Below are 21,495 nucleotides of genomic sequence, written 5' to 3'. Positions count from 1 at the left end.
TCCATCAGTTGTTTCAAATCCCAGTTATTGGACAAATACACTTCTGAAGTAGTTGTGTATTGCTCTGTCAAGGATCACACCTCAGTAGAGGCATTATCTTGTGGTTGAGCCCATCTCCTCTGCTTTCAGTCGTGAGCCTCACCCTATCTCATTTCTTGATTCTACAAAATGTACTTCACACTTAAAAAGCAGAAAAAACAGGAAAATATTATGTGTTTACAGACATTTCAGTGAAGTGCATTCTATAGAAGCGAGGAGCAAAGTAGTTCACGCCATCTGACCAGTCTGGTTTTTGTGGATCACAGAGCATTTTAACTGTAAGACTCACGTTGGGTATAATTAAAAGAAGATGAGCCCTATTAAAGTTATATGTTGTCTTTTTCCCTCTCTTCTCCTTCCAGATGGTCATTAATCTTTTATTGGTGAGGAGGTTTGCCTACGGTCTAGTCTGAGATTTTTCCTCAAGTCATTTAAGTGAGTTACTTCTGTTTGTGTTTGCAGGTGGACCGAATTTTAATACGTTGAGTTCTGTTAATTGCTCAGAATTTAGATGTTTTTCTTAGTACCTTGCAAATGTAGAATGAATTAAAAAAAATAAAGTAAGTAGTACCCACATATTCCTTTTATTTTTCAGCTTTCTGCGAAGAAGGGTGCAGATATGGTGGAACTTGTGTAGCCCCTAACAAATGTGTCTGCCCTCCTGGATTCACAGGAAGTCATTGTGAGAAAGGTAAAGCTTTACTGGAACACATTTTCTTCTTTGATAATGAGAAATATGATTCTGCTGAGTTAAGAAATAATTGCTTTCCATTCCTTCATTCAGCTGGATAGTTTGTCTTCATTGAAGACATGGCTGTTCCATAGCTGCCTTTTCCTAAGTGAAAGCTAGTCTTAAACATGGAAAGTTTTAGACAATCAGGGATGTATCTGCTTTTGCTTCTAGTTGGCACTTCCAGTTAATTAGAGAGGATGGCAAGTGAAAAATATCTGGTTTTCCATGTATTTCCTGTGATGCATTGTCAAGGTTAACTTGTGCTTTTTCTGAATCTATTGTGCAAACTAGAGCAGAATTTGGATGTTTCTTTCACCTGAAGCTATGGAATTCTTAAGGTTTGATTTATTTCTAAGTCACTGAGGCCACCAATTTTCATGGAATCACACAGCCTTTTCCAGTATATCTCACTAGCAAGGATTTGGTTCTGCCTTCTCACAGATTTTTTCCTGTTTCAAGATTTGCTTCTGACAGCCTCCCAGCCCCACCATTCTGTTTGCTTCACGGAGTCCTGGTTCCTTGTCTATCTTAAATGAGAAGGAACGGATCTACCAGAATTCCGTGTAGAACTCTCATTAGATTATTTTGTCTAGTGAATTTGGGATTTCATTTTTGTTGGTATTTATTGAGGTTGTATTTCACCTTCATAACACAATGATGGAGTTTTTTGCATTGCATATTAGTTAATAAACCTTTTGCACTTGCCTTTACTGGTGGAGGTCAAGCGGATTGTTAATGCAGGTTGTGTGATGCTGTATGGATGAGATTATAATTGATGAGATTTTTAAAGGAAGAAAAAAAAAAAGAAACCAAGAAATAACTGTTAGAAGGATAAGTTAAAACACTGGAACCATTTGTCACCCAGAGATTGTTCAGTAATTTGTGTAGCGGTGCCTGTTTGATACACAGCTATTCTAGTCTAATGCAAAGTAACTTCAGCCCAGTTGACAACAAATCTCTTTTGAGTAGCTTCTGAAAACTGCTAACGCTTTTTGTGGGTGCACTCAAATCACCGCACACTAAAATCCTATCGTTTCTAGTTGTCGGCATTGTTTCTTCTTATTATTTATATCTTCATATTATCTTGAATAAATTCAAGTACTGCTTTTTGGGGTTGTTTTTTGTTTGGTTGGTTTTTTTGCCCTATAGCCTTTGGGTTATGTTTTTTCTTTTAATAGAAAAAAAGCTCCCCAGCCTCCTGACATGCAGCAGTAAGTACTGCAAAACCAGTGCCTGCACTGCCCAAAGGTGCCCTGCTTTAGGCCAGCTCTCAGCTCAACTCCCTCTTTCTTTCACCAAGGATCTTAGAACTATCCTTTTATTTCTTGTGGCTGAAAAGGGACTTTCATAACTAGAACACAGAGACTTTACACTGTTGAAGTAATGGTTTAAAATTGATAAATGAATGACACAATCATTGTCGACTCCTATGTTTTTCATGTCTTTTGTGTTGGTTTGGTCTAAAATATGAGTTAGCACACCAAGTAAAGGAAACATGGCAGGTGTGGTACTCAGTATATCAAGAAATTTAGAGGTAGGAGTCAGAAGGAGCCAGCTTCTGTGTATAAAATCTATACAACATAAACCAGCAGCAAGTTTGGGTTTTTTTACTTTGAAGATGTACAGGATTTACCAGTGTTGCTACAAGTCAAACTAATGCTGGTAACTTTGAGAAGTCTGCCATGCAAACTGGTTTGAGAATGAATAGCGCTGTGCATATGAGAAGTTACCATGCTTTAGTTGTGTTGGAGGGCTTGAAAACTTCAGCAGATAGACCTTATGTTGTATGCCTGTTTCAGTGGCTAAGTGCATATCAGATCTATGTGCGAACAGGTTCAGCTTTCTGAAGGTGCATGTCCTGGAAAAACGAAATGTTCAGAGTAGGAAGGTGATGAACCACCTTTGAAACAGGCTTCCCTTTGCTTCCCTGCTAACTCCTCCAGGACGTAGGTACTAGAGGAGGAAGAGGAGACAGTTCAGTAAAGACTTCTTTCATAGCCTCTGTCGTGGTTTGAGCCCAGCCGGTAACTCAGAACCACACAGCCGCTCGCTCACTCCCCCCCCCCCCGCTTCTTCCTCCCCCCGCTCCCGGAGGGATGGGGAGGAGAATGGTAAGAATGTAACTCCCACGGGTTGAGATAAGAGCAGTCCCGCAACTAAGGTATAATACAAACCACTACTGCTACCACCAATGATAATAACGATTAGTGAAATAACAAGGGGAGAGGATACAATTGCTCACCACCCGCCGACCAATACCCAGCCCGACCCGAGCAGTGATCTCGGCCTTCCGGGTAACTCCCCCTGGTTTATATACTGGGCATGACGTGCTGTGGTATGGAATACCCCTTTGGCCCGTTTGGGTCAGGTGTCCTGTCTCTGCTTCCGCCCGGCTTCCCCTCCTCCCTGGCAAAGCATGAGACTGAGAAAGTCCTTGGTTGGAATAAACATTACTTAGCAACAACTAAAAACATCAGTGTTATCAGCGTTGTTCCCAGGCTGAAAGTTAAAAAACACAGCACTGCACCAGCTACTAAGAAGGAGAAAAATGACTGCTATAGCTGAACCCAGGACAGTATCCACCCCTTATTCCATACCATTCATGTCATGCTCAGATCCCACATCTCTCAGCACACCATCACCCCTGTCCCAGATATATACACATATATATATACACCCACACCCACACACAGAGAAAGATATCATTCCCTAGTCCATGGACCAATCCCTGTAAAATTGCTGAACTCATCCAGTCCATGATGTCAGGCTCCATCTCTTGTAATAGTCTTTCAGGGCAGGAGGGACGGTATGTAGTGTTGGGTTGTGGCCTGCTGATGATACCACCAAACTCGTCTGGTCACTGCTGAGCTCATCTGGTTTCCTCAAAATTCATTCTTTGTTGAGGTGATGATCGGAGGGAAGTCAGGGTCAATTGCTGGCGACCTGAAGATATCTAGCTGGTGGGCTATAAAAGTGTTATAGAGCAGGCAACAGCGTACAATTGAGTTCATTGGCTGTTTTCCCCCAAAATCAAATCCCCTTGAGGTACACATCGGACTTCCCCATCTTCCCGCATTACCCACCAAGTATATCCAGGTCCCTGAGCAAAAGCTACCCCACGAGTGGGTTTGCCTTTACCTGAAGCAGGAATAACCCAGACTGTCTTCCCCAACAAATTCTTTATGTGCACCACAGGAACTTTATCCCCCTCTACGGTACGTAAAAGTTCTGATTGGGCTGGGCCAGCCCTGTTGGCGGATCCCCTACTGTTAACCAACCAGGTGGCTTTTGGTAAATATGTATCCCAGTGTTTGAAAGTCCCACCACCCATTGCTCTCAGTGTAGTTTTTAACAGCCCATTGTACCGTTCGATTTTCCCAGAGGCTGGTGCATGGTAGGGGATGTGATATACCCACTCAATGCCATGCTCTTTGGCCCAAGTGTCTATGAGGTTGTTCCGGAAATGAGTCCCATTGTCTGACTCAATTCTCTCTGGGGTGCCGTGTCGCCACAAGACTTGTTTCTCAAGGCCCAGGATAGTGTTCCGGGCAGTGGCGTGGGACACAGCGTATGTTTCCAGCCAGCCGGTGGTTGCTTCCACCATGGTAAGCACATAGCGCTTGCCTTGGCAGGTTGGTGGGAGTGTGATATAGTCAATCTGCTAGGCCTCCCCATACTTGTACTTCAGCCATCGTCCTCCATACCAGAGAGGCTTTAACCGCTTGGCTTGCTTAATTGCAGCACATGTTTCACATTCGTGAATAACCTGGGCAATAGTGTCCATCGTTAAGTCCACCCCTCGATCACGAGCCCATCTATATGTTGCATCTCTGCCTTGATGGCCTGAGGTGTCATGGGCCCACCGGGCTAAAAATAATTCACCCTTATGTTGCCAATCCAAGTCCATTTGAGCCACTTTAATCTTAGCAGCTTTATCCACTTGCTGGTTGTTCTGGTGTTCCTCAGTGGCCCGACTCTTGGGTACATGAGCATCTACGTGGCGTACCTTCACCACCAGGTTCTGCACCCGAGCAGCGATATCTTGCCACAATGCAGCAGCCCAGATGGGTTTACTTCTGCGTTGCCAGTTGCTCTGCTTCCATTGCTGCAACCACCCCCACAGGGCATTTGCCACCATCCATGAGTCAGTGTAGAGATAAAGCACTGGCCATTTTTCTCGTTCAGCAATGTCCAAGGCCAGCTGGATGGCTTTCACCTCTGCAAACTGACTCGATTCACCCTCTCCCTCAGCAGTTTCTGCAACTTGTCGCAGGGGACTCCACACAGCTGCCTTCCATCTCCGATGCTTTCCCACCATACAGCAGGACCCATCAGTAAACAAGGCATATTGCTTTTCACTCTCTGACAGTTCATTATATGGTGGGGCCTCTTCAGCACGCGTCACCTCCTCTTCTGGTGACATCCCAAAATCTTTGCCCTCTGGCCAGTCCATGATGACTTCTAGAATTCCTGGACGACTGGGATTTCCTATTCGAGCTCGTTGTGTAATTAGTGCGGCCCACTTACTCCATGTAGCATCCGTTGCATGATGTGTAGAGGAGACCCTGCCTTTGAACATCCAGCCCAGCACAGGCAACCGGGGTGCCAGGAGGAGCTGCGCTTCAGTTCCAATCACTTCTGAGGCAGCTCGAACCCCTTCATAGGCTGCCAGTATCTCTTTTTCAGTGGGAGTATAGCTGGCCTCGGATCCTTTATATCCCCGACTCCAAAAGCCGAGGGGTCGACCTTGAGTCTCCCCTGGAGCTTTCTGCCAGAGGCTCCAGGTAGGACCATTCTCCCCAGCTGCGGTATAGAGCACATTTTTCACATCTGGCCCGGCCCGGACTGGTCCAAGGGCTACTGCATGAACTATTTCTCGTTTAATTTGTTCAAAGGCTTGTTGTTGCTCAGGGCCCCATTTGAAATCATTCTTCTTCCGGGTCACGTGGTAGAGAGGGCTTACAATCAGACTGTAATTTGGGATGTGCATTCTCCAGAACCCCACAACACCTAAGAAAGCTTGTGTTTCTTTCTTGTTAGTTGGTGGAGACATTGCTGTTATCTTGTTGATCACGTCTGTGGGGATCTGGCGGCGTCCATCTTGCCATTTTATTCCCAAAAATTGAATCTCCTGTGCAGGTCCCTTGACTTTATTCCGTTTTATGGCAAAACCGGCCTTCAGCAGGATTTGGATTATCTTCCTCCCTTTCTCAAAAACTTCTTCTGCTGTATCACCCCACACGATGATGTCATCAATGTATTCCAGGTGTTCTGGAGCTTGCCCCTGTTCCAGTGCAGTCTGGATCAATCCATGGCAGATGGTGGGGCTGTGTTTCCACCCCTGGGGCAGTCGGTTCCAAGTGTACTGGACGCCCCTCCAAGTGAAAGCAAACTGTGGCCTGCATTCTGCTGCCAAAGGGATTGAGAAAAATGCATTGGCAATGTCAATTGTGGCATACCACTTGGCTGCCTTTGACTCCAGTTCATACTGAAGTTCTAACATGTCCGGTACGGCAGCACTCAATGGTGGTGTGACTTCCTTCAGGCCACGATAGTCTACTGTTAATCTCCACTCTCCATTAGACTTTTGCACTGGCCATATGGGGCTATTAAAGGGTGAGCGGGTCCTGCTGATCACTCCTTGGCTCTCCAGTCTGCGGATCAGCTTCTGGATGGGAATCAAGGAGTCTCGGTTGGTGCGATATTGCCGCCGGTGCACTGTTGTGGTCGCAATTGGCACTTGTTGTTCTTCGACCTTCAGCAACCCCACAACAGAAGGATCCTCTGAGAGACCGGGTAAGGTGGACAGCTGCTTAATTTCCTCTGTCTCCAGGGCAGCGATACCAAAAGCCCATCTATACCCTTTTGGGTCTTTGAAATACCCTCTCCTGAGATAGTATATGCCAAGGATGCATGGAGCCCCTGGACCAGTTACAATGGGGTGCTTTTGCCACTTCCTCCCAGTCAGGCTGATTTCAGCTTCCAGCATAGTTAATGCTTGGGATCCTCCTGTCACTCCAGAAATATAAATGGGTTTCACCCCTTGATACCTTGATGGCATCAGAGTACACTGTGCACCGGTATCTACTAGAGCCTTATACTTCTGTGGGACTGATGTGCCAGGCCATCGGATCCACACAGTCCAGTAAACCCGATTATCCCTCTCCTCCACCTGGCTGGAGGCAGGGCCCCTCTAATAGTGATCACAAAATTCTCCGCTTCTGTCTTGTAGAAAGGGATTAGTATTCCTTATCACAGGAGCTGGAGTAAAATCAGCTCTTTCACTCCATCTGGGAAACTGCTCGCCAGAGACTGGAGCAGCAGCTTTCCTGGGAGGGTCATCCTTGACCATTGTTCTCCTCTTCAGTTCATGCACCCGTTGCTCCAGAGCTGAAGTAGGTTTTCCATCCCACTTTCTCATGTCTTCTCCATGATCCCGCAGGTAAAACCATAGGGTGGCCCGTGGCGTGTACCTCCTATATTTTCTTTCTCGAGCAGTAGGGCGCCTTCTGTTAATAGCTGAGACATGGGTTGGTACGCGTGGGGAGCTGGATAGATCGGATAAATCGTCTCTCAATTGTTTGAACTCCTGGGACAGTTTTTTCCACAGCTGAAATGATGGAAGGGGTGAGATTGTCTTCGAACTCTCGGAGTTGACGAATCAGGTAATCCACTGTTGGTGATACTCCGTCATTCCAGGTCATTGATGCCAATGTGTGGGCATATGATGATGGCGCACTCCGTGTAAGTTTCCGCCACATGGGTCGTGTACATTCGACTTCATCTGGATCTACAGATGTGTTCCTGGAATCCGGCCTACGATAGATCATCTCTATAATGGCTGATTCCCTCAGGGACTGGATGCCTTTCTCTATCGTGGTCCAGTTGGCTGAGCGACTGGTAATATCGTCTTTGTAGGGAAACCTTTCCTTCACAGCTGCCAGGAGCCGCCTTCAAAGACTGAGGGCTCGCTTCTCTCTTGCAATTGCTTTGTCAATTCCTCCTTCCTTAGCAAGTGATCCCAGCTGCTTGGCTTCCCTACCTTCTAGTTCGTGACCGTCGGCCCCATTGTCCCAGCACCGGAGCAACCAGGTGACAATGCGCTCCCCTGGAAGACGGGTGAAATCTTTTCGCATATTCCGCAGTTCGGTTGAGGTCCGGGGTCGAGAAGTGACCTCTTCTTCTTCTTCCTCTTCCTCTGACCCACGTAGTAGTAACTCTTGTTCAGATGCTGTTGCATGTAGTAATGGCATTGGGTCTTCATCTTTCTTCGCTTCGCGGGTTGCACTTTGTGCCTCTCGTCTGCTTTTGCTTACAGGGGCAACAGACATTGTCACAAACTGGACATTTGGTTTAGCTGCAGTGTTTGTCACTGTGGTTGGAGTGGCTGCAGTGTCTGCCACTAGGATTGGAGTGGTTGCAATGTCTATTGCTGGGGTTGGTGCAGCTGTTGTGCTTGGGAGTTGAGTAACACCAACAGCTGCATTATCTGTTGCTGTCGGGGTTTGAGTAGCTACTGTGCTTGTCACTGGGGTTGGTGTAGCTGCGGTGCTTGGAGTAGCCATATTGTCTGTTGCTGTCGGGGTTTGAATAGCTACTGTGCATGTCACTGGGGTTGGTGTGGCTGCAGTGCTTGGAGTAGCTATATTGTCTGTTGCTGTCGGGATTTGAGTAGCTACTGTGCTTGTCACTGGGGTTGGTGTGGCTGCGGTGCTTGGAGTAGCCACATTGTCTGTTGCTGTCGGGGCTTGAGTAGCTGTTGTGCTCGTCACTGGGGTTGGTGTAACTGCTGTATTTGAAGTTGGAGTAGTTGCGTTGTCTGGTGTGGTCAGGGTCTGAGTAGCTGCTGTGCTTGTAGTTGGCATAGCTGCGTTGTCTGTTGCTTTGCCATCAGATCCAGAGACATTTTTTTCCCTTTGAAGGTGCTGGATAGTGTTGAGCAGGGCTCTGTAGGCATAGGCCAAGCCCCAGCATGTTGCCAAGATTTGTCCCTCTCTGGTATAACCAGGACGACAGCACACCTCGTTTAAGTGTTTTACTAGTTTTTCCGGATGTTGCACTTGTTCAGTGGTGAAGTTCCAAAGCACTGGAGGGGCCCACTGGCCTGGGTACTTGCCCATACTATCCCACACACCCTGCCACTCATAACTGTCCAGCCTCAGGGAAAATCTCCTGGTGGTCCTCCTATATCGTCGTCTAACCCTAGACCAGATTCGAACCTGATACTGCTGAATTTTTGACATTAAACGAAATAGGATGTTCCTACGACGGGATGGCCGTGGGTAAAACACACTCCGTATGTTTGCCAACATGCTGATCCCCAGCACAATCAGCAGGCAGGTTTCAAGGGTACTCAAAGGCCATCTAAAACCTTCAGAACTCTCAACTGCTGTTGCAAATAGGCTGGTGGGGGAACGGGGGGTGAAAGAGAATGCTTCCTTCGTAAGTTTACCCCCCGAGGAGAAAAAAAAAGATATGCAATTGCTAAAATATTTCATTATATACCTCCCAATGTATAGTGGTGATGGCCACGCTGGAAGCACAAACCAGACCAGTTTCATGATCAATGAGTCTATTGTATTACGAGTCATTACCATGAAGTACAGTGAAAGAAGAACCTTAGCCCAGGCCCCCCAGCCGATAAACACTAAAACAGCAAATAGTGGCTGTAAGTAAGGTACAACATGCTGAAACTCTGAGATCAAGCGCAACACGTCTGAGAGCCAAATAATCACCATTGTGACGAGTAGTAACAATGAATGCTTATCACAAATATGATTAAACACACTCTGGTCAGATCTGTCGTTATCTCAACCTTTCGAGCCCCACGTTGGGCGCCAAAAAGAACTGTCGTGGTTTGAGCCCAGCCGGTAACTCAGAACCACACAGCCGCTCGCTCACTCCCCCCCCCCACTTCTTCCTCCCCCCGCTCCTGGAGGGATGGGGAGGAGAATCAAAAGAATGTAACTCCCACGGGTTGAGATAAGAGCAGTCCCGCAACTAAGGTATAATACAAAACCACTACTGCTACCACCAATGATAATAACGATTAGTGAAATAACAAGGGGAGAGGATACAATTGCTCACCACCCGCCGACCGATACCCAGCCCGACCCGAGCAGTGATCTAGCCCTTCCGGGTAACTCCCCCCGGTTTATATACTGGGCATGACGTGCTGTGGTATGGAATACCCCTTTGGCCAGTTTGGGTCAGGTGTCCTGTCTCTGCTTCCGCCCGGCTTCCCCTCCTCCCTGGCAAAGCATGAGACTGAGAAAGTCCTTGGTTGGAATAAACATTACTTAGCAACAACTAAAAACATCAGTGTTATCAGCGTTGTTCCCAGGCTGAAAGTTAAAAAACACAGCACTGCACCAGCTACTAAGAAGGAGAAAAATGACTGCTATAGCTGAACCCAGGACAGCCTCACTGCAGCTTTTGGAGGGCATCTGAAATATTCAAGTCCCACGTTTGCTTATTTGTTTGTTTGTTTGTTTCCTGTTGTCTGTAATGTTAGAAATAAGCACTTTGTTATATTTAACATATGGTAGCACCTCCTTGATCATTCTGACATAGGCTGAAGCCAGTGAAATGGTGGGGCCATTGGTTTAAATCAAAGTTTAAATGTTCCAGTAAAGTCTTGCCTGATGAAAGCTCATGATGAACTGTTGCGTATCAGAAGGAAAATGATGTGTTTTGGTAATGTATTCTATTCGCCACAGTGCATTTAAAAATGTCCTTCAGACTGACAGCACAGCAATTCCTTACACATTATTTGTGTGAGCTGAAAGGACTCTGGCTCAAAACAGTGTGACCCAAATTGGCTTCACCATCATGGAAAGGGTAAAATGACCCAGTAATTAGAATGTTGAAAAGCAGGTGAGTTTACTGCTGAATATGAATCATCTGTTACTCATTGTTTCTGCCTGGCTGAAATGATGGTATCAGGTTAATTCAAAATTCAGAGAGATTTGGGAAGGGCAGGATTTATGTTGGTAATTTTCTCAGGTGAAATTAAAATACACGTTTAAGGCTTATGTACAAATACAGAATTCAATGTGCTGCTAAGAATAACCTCTTGCCACTTGCTTTGCCTGAAATGAGGATGCACCATAACAGTCGTGGGGTTGCCTTTTCTTTTTGAAGGTGAACTGCAAACTGATATCGAGAGATACTGGCAAGTAATTCCTCCTTCCATTCAGTCCTTTTAATGCTGTTTCTTTGAGTATGTGCTTGAATTGTTGTCATTTTCCTATTGATGATCTGATTCTATCTTGGAATTGGTTTTTTGTTTATTAGTGTTGTGTTTAGCTGGCCAGGGCTGCAGTGATCTCTAGGATCATTACCATTTGACACAGTTTGGTAGCTGATATTTGACGCAGTTGTGGTACCTGTGCTGGAAAATTTTTGTGTTAGAGTTTTTGCTGGCATTGCTGTATGGTTCCAGCACATATGTGCTTAACAGCTGAGCTGGAGATGTGCATCCTTAACTGTACAGAACACTGTTGGCTTAAGCCCAGGTGCATCCTTGGCAGGGATCCCTGTTAAAGGCTTCTGAGGCACAGTTTGGTGTGCAGAGAGGAATGCAGACACGCTACTCTGTGAGAGTTGTTGGCAGCATAGGCTCAAATGTCTGAATTTTCTGTCCAGTGATGTTTTCTCCAGTTCATCTTTTTACAGCATGAGTAAAAAATAAATCCCATTATTCCTGGAGCTGCTTTTCCCCTCTCTGTGGATGAGCTGCACATCTCATGGGTGAGTTCACATCTCATGAGTGAAGTTCTCATGCTGGTTTTGTAGACAGGAGTCACCATTATTCTGTATTTGTGGGCTGTTAGTTACTACGGCCACTGCTGAAGTGGTGAGGATGAGCCAGGCAGGACAGCCTATGATATCAAAGGCAGGACTAAGCAGATGATTGAGTGCCTAGAAATTCCTTGGGTTTCTTTGAACACCTGCCTGCATGTGGCGGAGTCCTATGCTGGGCCTAGGAAGTACAGACCAGCTTCTCTGCAGCTCTGGGATGGTGACCAGTGGTGGCGGAGATTGCAGCTAAGGGAGTTAGTAACAGTGTCTGTAGAAATGGTAACTTGGGCAATCAGCAGGAAACGACAGAAGGGTTTGAAGAAGAGAGTTCCCAACTAGGGGCAAGTAAAAGCAAGTGCAGTGTTGTTCCAGAAGCTACAGGAGAGCTTTTGGCAGTGGTGGGGCATTATCTCCAAAAGGAGTTTAGAACAGTCACACCACATTGTTGCTCCTCTGCCTCCTGACAGCTACTCTAAGCTGGTACACAGTGAATGGGAGATAGTTTTCTGGTAGATTAGAAGGACATTGTGTAGGCTGGAGCTCAGGTGAACATTTTTATGGTAGCTACAGGTTGTTTATAATCTTTGTAAAGCACTGGAGAAGAGTTTTCTCACCAAGTGACGGAGTGCTGTCAAAGTTACCTGCTGACTGCAGATAGAAGCAAGGGTAAGACATGGCAGCAAAGCATCAGGATGTGATATCCTGGGGTTACGTTTTTGTGTTGTTTTGGACTGTGTGTACAAAAGATTATTTGACATAGGGATGAGAGGTCATTTTTCAGTACGTACCATGGCTGAGAAATGTGCTTTGAATCCCAATAATTATACAGCGAGTGGGGAAATGAATCAATCGACCAATCAACACTTGCAGTATTGTGTTAGTGACATGGGGATCCTTCAGTGCAGACATTGATTCCCCAGGTGTGGAATGAAATGTTGCTGTGCTTATATCTTGCAGTTGGACATGTCGTGTACGTCATGAAAATGAGGAGGTCTTTAGCTGCTTTGTTTCATAGCTGTTGGCAATACCTGCAGTTGTTGTCTCAGAAGCTGCACACTTCTCTGTGTCCTTGTCTCTTAAATTGCTTGTTTTGGAATACATTTTTTTGCTGCAGTCCTCTGGGTAAAACTCCCTATAGTCTGTATTCCTTTGGACCCTAGAGATAGAAAAAAAAAAGAAGTGAGAATTGCATTTCTCTGTGCTATTTCTTTGGTTCCTGATCTGGATCAATCTTTAGGTGTGTAGCTCTCAAAGACATTTCAGTTGAGGAACCTGGCTTAAAATAAATAAGCAGACAAAAAGCAAAGCAGAACAAGAGGTGTTTCACTGAGTCTGGGAAGCTAAATGTCAAAACTCCCTACCTGTCTCTATCCAAGATCTTCTGTAAAATGCGAAGCTAGGTTTATTTTGGGAAACAACCAGCTGTGGGCACAAGGCTTGCATGAGATCCTTTCTAAAGCCTCTCATTTCAAGGTGAGCAAAGCCAGCATAGTGTGAGTTAAGAGGGGCTCCTCTTATTGCAGAGAACAGTGGTTGTGGCTGATGCGATGCTCCTGAGTGACAGCTCCAGGGAAGGCAGATGCTCCGGATGGCTGAGGTCACCCTGCTCCATTTGCTGCCAAGCTGTCTGCAGCATTTGCCCCAGTGGTGCTTATCACAACATGGCAAGGGGTGGTACCTTAATGGGATAGAAGAAACAAAGCTGTCATTGATGAAGATATCGTGAAATAGATCTAAGAATATCTACTAGAAACATCTGATGAAGACCATCTCTGAAGATTAAGGGGACATCTGTCTGCAAATCACAAGTAACTCAGTGGAAATAAAATATGTTCTACCTCACACTGCCAAGCCAAAGAGAAGTGAAGTCTCCCAGACTGAGAGCATCATTCACTCCCAGCTGACCATTGCATGAGGAGACCGGACTCATTCTTGTGCTCACATTGCCTCATGTATTGTAAAAGCTTAGGTTTAAAAGCCAGGAAAAACACTAAGAGACACTGATTTTTTTGTTTTTATTTAGTTTGATTTTTTTTCCCCAAGGGATATTTTTATGTATCGTTTATTTGTTATGTTCAGGTGTCTAGGTCTGTGTATTTTTGTTTGTAATGAAAGGAATACCTACTATATTAATCTCTCATGTTAGCTGAGATGACATCTTGTCATTCCAGGTAACAAATGGTTCTAATATTCTAATGTTTTATTATTTGTATGACTTGTGGTCATATCTGTTGGGTTTGCGTGGCAGTTTTGGTAGCAAGGGGGCTACAGGGGTGGCTTCTGTGAGAAGCTGCCAGAAGCTTCTCCTGTGTCAGATTGAGCCAATGCCACCAGCTTTGATGGACCTGCCACTGGCCAAGGCTGAGCCAATCAGCGATGGTGGTAGCACCTCTGGGATGGCATATTTAAGAAGGAGAAAAAGTTGCACAACAGCTTTTTGTCCTGGGTTCAGCTGTAGCAGTCATTCTTCTCCTTCTTAGTAGCTGGTGCAGTGCTGTGTTTTGGCTTTAGTCTGAGAACAAAGCTGACAACACACCGATGTTTTTAGTTGTTGCTAAGTAATGCTTACCCTGATCAAGGACTTCTCAGTCTCATGCTCTGCCAGTGAGGAGGGGCAGATGGGCACGGGAAGCTGGGAGGAAGCAGAGACAGGACACCTGACCCAAACTGGCCAAAGGGGTATTCCGTACCACAGCACGTCATGCCCAGTATATAAACTGGGGGGAGCTACCCAGAAGGCCCAGATCACTGCTTGGGTCAGGCTGGGTATCAGTCGGCGGGAGGTGAGCAATTGTATCCTCTCCCCTTGTTATTTCCCTTATCATTGTTGTTATTGGTGGTAGCAGTAGTGGTTTTGTATTATACCTTAGTTACTGGACTGTTCTTATCTCAACCCATGGGAGTTACATTCTTTTGATTCTCCTCCCCATCCCTCTGGGAGCGGGGGGAGGAAGCGGGGGAGTGAGCGAGCGGCTGCGTGGTTCTGAGTTACTAGCTGGGCTTAAACCGCGACACAATTGCAGCTGGAAAGAGGAGTGAGAATATGTGAAACAACTCTTTTTCTGCTTTGCTTTGAGTTTTGTTTGCTTTTTTTTGTTTTAAAGCCAGGTTCCCCAACTGAGAGGAGGATAGGCTGTGCTGGTTTAACAGGGAAAAACATGTTAGGGCCTCTCTTTGCTCTCTGCTTAGCACCCGGAAATCACTGGGCAAAAGGGAGGTTGGTTTGTTCCTGGTTGGTTTGGTGCTGCTGCACACAGAGTTTGTGTTTATATGTTTGTTCATCCATAAGTTCTAATGATGTACTACAGGAGGAACATCATGTTTAGAAAGAGACAGGTCACACTGTGAGGCCAGAATTGGTTCCCAGCCGGAGGTCACAGCACTTCGGCTCTTTCTGGAAGTGCTCAGTCCCTGATGTAGCATTCATCCAGGTTCTCACCAGAAACATCTCCCACACCTTCTGTGCAGTCCTGTCTGCTTCAGTTTTCTCTCGGATTCTGAGGAGCCAGGCTGTGGGATTTCAGCTTGTTTCAAGTGGCAGAATCACCACTGAATACATTAAAGAAAATGCAGAACTACAAAGCACTCAAAATGTGAGAAAATGTTTATATTTGATCAAATCTGTCTGTTCGTGCATTAATGGAATTTCCATTTGCAACTAAGAAGTTTCCATATATGAAGCATTTCTTGTGATGTGAGCTGTACATAAAACACAGTTGCTTTCAAATACCTACTTCATGATGAATTAACTACAAGCCACATCTCATTTCACTATGATTAATTAAAAGACCACAACAATTCTGCTTTGAGTGCAGTGTGGTAATGCTGATTTTATAACCTAGTTTGTCAGGACATTCCAACTCCCTTTTCTGGTTTTTCCAGGCAGATGCCTACAGCAGTGAAAACCGGAATAATTCAAAGGAGAAATACCAGAATAGGAAGTGGACTAACTAAATATTTAATAAAAACTACCTTAGTGTGTCCAACTACAGGCAGTATTGAGGGGACAATACTGAGTTTAATGAGCTCTTTTCCACCTTACTTTTTCTTATTAATAGCCTGCTCTGAATGGGAGAATCTGCCGTGAATAGTTAAGTCTGCTGATGTTCTAGACATAAAACTTGAGATGTGCAGAACAGACACAGAGAGGTACTTAGATTTTTTAAAGACGGAAATCCTCTTGGCTTCAGTGGGAATTTCACCTGAGTGGAAGCCTCAGGATCTGGTGCAATTGAATTAGGTGAAATGAAAAATAAATGGCTCTAGTGAAATAAAAAGAGCATTTAGAGTTGGGGGTTTATGTGGAACAAGCTGTGTTAGTTGCAGTTACCAATGATAAATATGTCATGTTTAACTCGTTGATCTATGGTGCAGATCTAACTTGCTGATCTAGGAATGTAAGATCCTATTCAAACTAGGTGAAGAATTCAGTCTCTTTAGAAAACGTGCACAACTCTGAGGATTTTACTATATAGAGCCACATTTCTGCTGAAATTCAATACAGTGAATGCTAACAAATGTCATGAGTGATCTCACTGAAGTTAATCAAGGTGTAGGGAGAGAAAATGTGCTTCAATCATCAGAACCAGCATCAGAAAACAATTTCTGTAAGAAATAACATGACGTGATAGGAATGAAACAAAACAATGATGTTGTAGAGGTTATTGTGTATTTAATTGGGACAGAAAGTCAGATTTCCTGCATTTTTTCTTTCTTTAATGTAAGATTTATTTTTTTTTCCCTCTGAAAAATTATGGTATGAAAAGAATACCTTAAGCTGCTGGAAGTGACACAAGAGGAAAAAAGTAAGTGTAACCAGTGAGATCTTTTCCCATATTGACACGAATTGAGCACCACAAAAGCATGAGATGGCTCTGCTGGCTTTCATTGAGCTGACATTCACAGGAAGAGGTCAGTCCCCATTCATATAATCCTTGGAAAGCGAATAAAATGGCGTAAATCACTTTCTTATGTGCCTAATATATATTGCAGCTTATGTATAATGGAGATAACTAGCCATTATTTTGCTTTAGGAGTCAGGGTAAAAATGTGAGCTAAACCTCTGTTGAAAGGAGTCTCATCCTTTCTTTATTAGCTGAGGCAGCCTCTGTGACATCTATAATGGTGTTGAATTCCAGTCCTTTTGAGGATCTGTTTTTGTAAAAGTAGCACCCATGGTTCTCAACAGTCTGCTCCAGGAAGACTGCAGAGTTGCGTTGTTGTACAATACTGCAGTGGAAAAAAGCCTACAACAGAAGGAGGTGGCTCTTTGCAAGATCTGCTGAATTAAAATCAGTGTGTGGACTCAAGAAAACAAGTTTTTCTTTAGGATTGTACTCAGGTGTAGGTACAGATAAGAAATTAAATAGCAAGTTTTGCTGATACGGAAGCTTATAAACTTTCTTTTCCACTTCCAAGGCTTTTTCTTTATCAGGTGAAATATTTTTATTGCCCGTAGTCTGTTTGATAGTGATGTGCCTGTTCTGCTGCAAAAAGTACATGATGTTCCCGAAGACTTCCCTTCACAGTGGACTTTTTCCTGGGTAATCCAGCATATCATGCGTGGGGAAATCCCCAAAAATCAAATACCTTTTGGGTGTGAACAAGGCCTCTGAATCTGTCTCCTAGGAAATGAGGCATTAAGTCTATTCTAGATTCAGGGCTCATTAACTCACAATGCACATTCCTTTTGCTTTCTTAAGCTTTTGTTCTTGTAGTTCCAGAGAAAGAATATGCAAGATGTTAAAACTACATTGTGCTTAACTTAAGGTACATAAGAAGCATAAAAATAACTTGGATTGCTCTGGTTAAATGTTTTCTTTGCTAGTTCCCTTATGATTGAAGTAGCTTTAAAATAACAATTATGCTCAACCTCAAGGAACTCTGTGTCAAAGTTATTTTCAAACATTTTATAATGTTATGAGAAAAATCTCTTCAGTCCTTCGCATTTGCAGAAATAGAGTTCTTCCTAGATGCATCAATCACTTTTTATGCTTTTAAAATGAGAACTTCTGATTTAGCAACTCAGGCAGTTCAGTAGCTGGAGTTTTCTACTATTTAAGCTATGTAACATCTGAATTATTTCTTTCAACATGTAGTATCTACTGAGTAGATCAGTCATTTCAGAGACAAACATAAATGGTGGAGTTGTTATGTGAATGGCTAGAACCTCTCTTATATGATTTTTTTCTTAAGAGATACTCTATATGCTGGCAATCTAATCTTTGGAATAGTACTTATTTATCTTTTGAATGAGACATGAAATGAAAGCCCTAAACACTTGTCGTCATTAAATATCCAGTTGAACCTGTATCTGTTTCAGCTCAGGTAATTACATTCTGCCGCCTTTAGCGGTGTTAGTCAGAGCAATTGCTTATGTGAAATAGCTGTCTGGCCAGCATGGAATGCCTTAACTTCATAGATGGCCATGTTTCTGTGATAGGTTACAGATCCTTACAGCTTTTTTTGGCAATTACATGGTTTTATATGGGAATGATTCTCAGGTGGAGCACAAGCATGGGGGTGTGTAAGGGTGAGCTCAGCTCATCCACTGTCCTTCTCATTGCACTGTTTGGAAGTAGTGATATCTCTGATCTGGATGGCACTGTTTACCAAGGCCAGTTATGGGTTCTTGCACACTTACCACGTTTTCTTGTTGTACACTAGTAGGCAGTGGAGCTCTGTGAGCTGAGTGAAGGGGCACTCAGGGGCACTCGAACCCTGATTAGAATCCCATGCATCACCCTTACATGTGCTGCAGCTGCCCAACTTCCTTATAATAACCTACAGGTTTATTGTTAACTTGGCCTGTAGGTGCTCCTCAGTTTAAGGGAGGTTAGATAGGTTGTTCTCATCTCCAAGTTAGTATTTTAATAAGAGCCAGTTTGTCCATCCTTTTGCAGTTGAGCCACTGACCTTGAAAACCGGTGAAGGTTTTCAGGCTCAGAGGTGAAATAGCTTTGTAGCCGTGAGGAGAAGGTTGATTCTTCAGTGTCACAAAACTCTTGAAACTGGTCTGCCGTTCATCATTCAGAACAGGATGTATGTATTTGACTTGCCAGGACATGTATTTTACTTGCTTAATGAATACTTATGCAGACTGAATTCCAACAAAGACCTCGTAGGCTCCCATTTGATGGTTTGGAGCACAGACGGTAGGTACTGCAGTATGGCAGAGATGTTTCACTGTCAGTAATTTCACTGGTTTATGTAAGGAAAATATTCTCTCTGGCAATTCATTGTGATTACATTCCCTAGAAGGAGACAGAGTGGTTTCTCTGGTTTTGCTTTGTTTTGTTTTTTTTTTCTCTTTACCATAGACTGAGTAAAGAATGTCCCATGAGCTGTGTCAGTCCCTGCAGGAATAAGTGACAGGATGGTTTATTTTTTTCTGCCAAATACTCCTTCTGTCCCTTTCGCTTAAGAGCTGTCCTCTCCACCTCTGGGGACAGCCCTGGCTCTGGAGAGCCCATCAGTCTGTCCAGTATGAATTAAAAACAGGGAAAACCCCTCTGCATACCACACAGTATTTTTTTTTTGTGTGTGTGTCTGTTACAAGCCAGGCAGATTGTGAATCCTACAGTTAATGGAAGCTCCTTTTTGGGATAGGCTTTTAGCAGGCAATGAAAGTTCCATCTTTCTGCCCCCCACCTTTAATTGTTTTGTTTCTCATCCTTGGAATGTCCAGCACAGAATTTTTCAATTCTTTCTATTAACTGCATGGAGAAAGTAGAAATTTAATTCATACCTCGAAATTTTTCTTCCGTTTTCTCATCTGAAATCTTGTTTCTCCTCTAACTCTGGTAAAGTTCACAGCTGATGCAGTTTGTGAGGTACGTGTGCTGATAGCAATAACAACTCCCTCAGCAGTGCCATTGACCATTTGTAGGCTAGGGAGTCAGATACATGTGATAATGCCTAGCTGTTCCTAAGGCCTCCCTTTGAGATGACTGAGTAATATGTTTCTTTTTGAAGAGAGCTTTGATTTATTCTTTCTATATCTCCTCCCCCCATATTTTCTCAGCAGGCTTTATTAGGTGGATTCATTACTGAAGAAGATGAAAGCAAGTTGCATGCGTCAATGGACACTGGAGTTGCAGAATCTGATCAATAATGACCATAATTTCCTGATATCTAATGTCTGCCTCACTTGATTTGACCATGGAAGATTTTTTCAGATCCCCCATGATGCATAGTTTACAGATGTAAAAAGAATTAAATACAAAATTACACAAGAAGGAGGTAGTCCACTACTCACTTGTCCGGCCACTACAGAAAGACATATCTCTGTTAAAGTTGTAGGTTCTTACATTACCAGAAATAGTCTCCTTACTTGGGTGTTAAATAAACTAACTGCTGTGTTAAATCCATTATTATATCTTCTTGCTACAATCAGCAAAATGAAATTGGTCTCTTTATCCATTTGCTGAATAGTTCCAACAGTGAACTGATTCACTGTAAAAAGAAATTGCAATAGCTTCTTTGGAGGAAATTCTTCCAGGGACAAGGAACATCGAAAATGGGAAAACTAATGCAGCTGACATTGCTACTCTGTTGGCTCTTGTAGAAAAGTGGAAGACACCTCACTTCATTACATTTTATGTGATTCTTCATGAATGCTAAATCCAATCTAGCTGAAGAAGCTTATGTATGGTTTATTCACATTTCTAGACTTCATGTTTCACTCTTCTTTACATTACTGTATATTAAACACCAGACTTAAAGGGCATGGACAGCTTTTTCTAAGCCAAGTAGAGAAATAAAATTAGGAAAGAATTAATGGAAGAATTTTGTGTCAGTAAAAGCTAAAACCATCAGATTTCATAAACTGCCTGCATAGCAACAGCAAATGTCAGTTTTCCACTGAGGGAAAAAATAGTATTTTTGAGACATGAACAAAAGGGTCCAACCAAACCAGGAGGCAACTCCTTAATTTTTCTTCTTTTCACGATTAGAATACATCACATTTGAATATAAATCAAACACAATACCTCAGCTGAAGGGCTGACCATATCTGAACCATCATGTAAAACCCCATATACTTTGTGAATATGTAAAGTCTTACAGGCTTCCTGGTTTCCGTGACCTTTGTGTTTATAGTGTGAGTTGTACTGGATCAGGCTGAGAATCTTGACCTATTAAATTTGGTGAAAAGGGATTTTATAAAAACTTAATTTAGCTGATGGAGTCATAAAAGGCTTTGTCAGTCTTTAGCCCACTGAGTTGTCTTACGCTGTGAGGAGTCATATTGATTTCAGTTGTGTCGTAATGATGTGAAGTACAGCTCAGTGTAAGAACAGGTGGCTGAAAATGCTGGCCAGGGATAAATGAATCCAAAACATGATTAATAGAAGGAATATCAAGTTGTAATATGCATTCATAACAACATTTTGAAAGTTACCTTTTATTCCAAATCTGCAAGTCATATATCTGATATTGTAAACGTCAAGCTTTATAAATATTGGATTATATTATAAGATTGCGGTTTGTCTTTTGTTTTAAACAATTTGTGTAACACTTAGGAATTATGCTTGGCTCCTTCCTGGGTTAGTAGATGATTCTAAATTTCTGGACTCAGGACAAAGCTATTGTTTGATCTTCATAGTTCCAATTGTTAGGATGAATGACTAGATGGACCTACGAGGCACTGAATACCTTTTCTTAATAGCTCTGAAGATTTTGGCTGGATGAATTTTACTCTTTACTGGAAAAAAGTTGTGTAGAGTCTTGTAAAGTGTTTCAGATGGAAATGTAAAGAGAGAACGAATGCCCTGTCACGTTGGTGTTCTTAGGTACCAGATTACATGGACAGAGAACATAAGTGATGCTTCTTGAGGAATGTAAGCACAATATAAATGTAAGAATGGAGGGTCAAATTCCAGTCTCTGTCTTGTATATATAATATATATAGGCACTTTATG

At 43.4% G+C, this 21,495-nt stretch overlaps 1 protein-coding gene across 2 annotated transcripts in view; it reads left to right on the top strand.

Annotated features, from left to right (window-relative positions):
- The window catches only part of NELL1 (neural EGFL like 1), a 283,745-nt gene that overhangs the window by 213,045 nt on the left and 49,205 nt on the right, over positions 1-21,495 (top strand). For both annotated transcript variants that reach the window (XM_030483848.1, XM_030483847.1), the window contains exon 15: positions 635-730. In XM_030483848.1, coding sequence (XP_030339708.1) covers positions 635-730 — 96 coding nt within the window. The remainder of the gene's footprint in view (positions 1-634; positions 731-21,495) is intronic.

Source organism: Strigops habroptila, chromosome 4 (genome assembly GCF_004027225.2).
Source record: "Strigops habroptila isolate Jane chromosome 4, bStrHab1.2.pri, whole genome shotgun sequence".
NCBI lineage: Eukaryota > Metazoa > Chordata > Aves > Psittaciformes > Psittacidae > Strigops > Strigops habroptila.
This window is presented reverse-complemented; position numbering and strand designations above follow the sequence as displayed.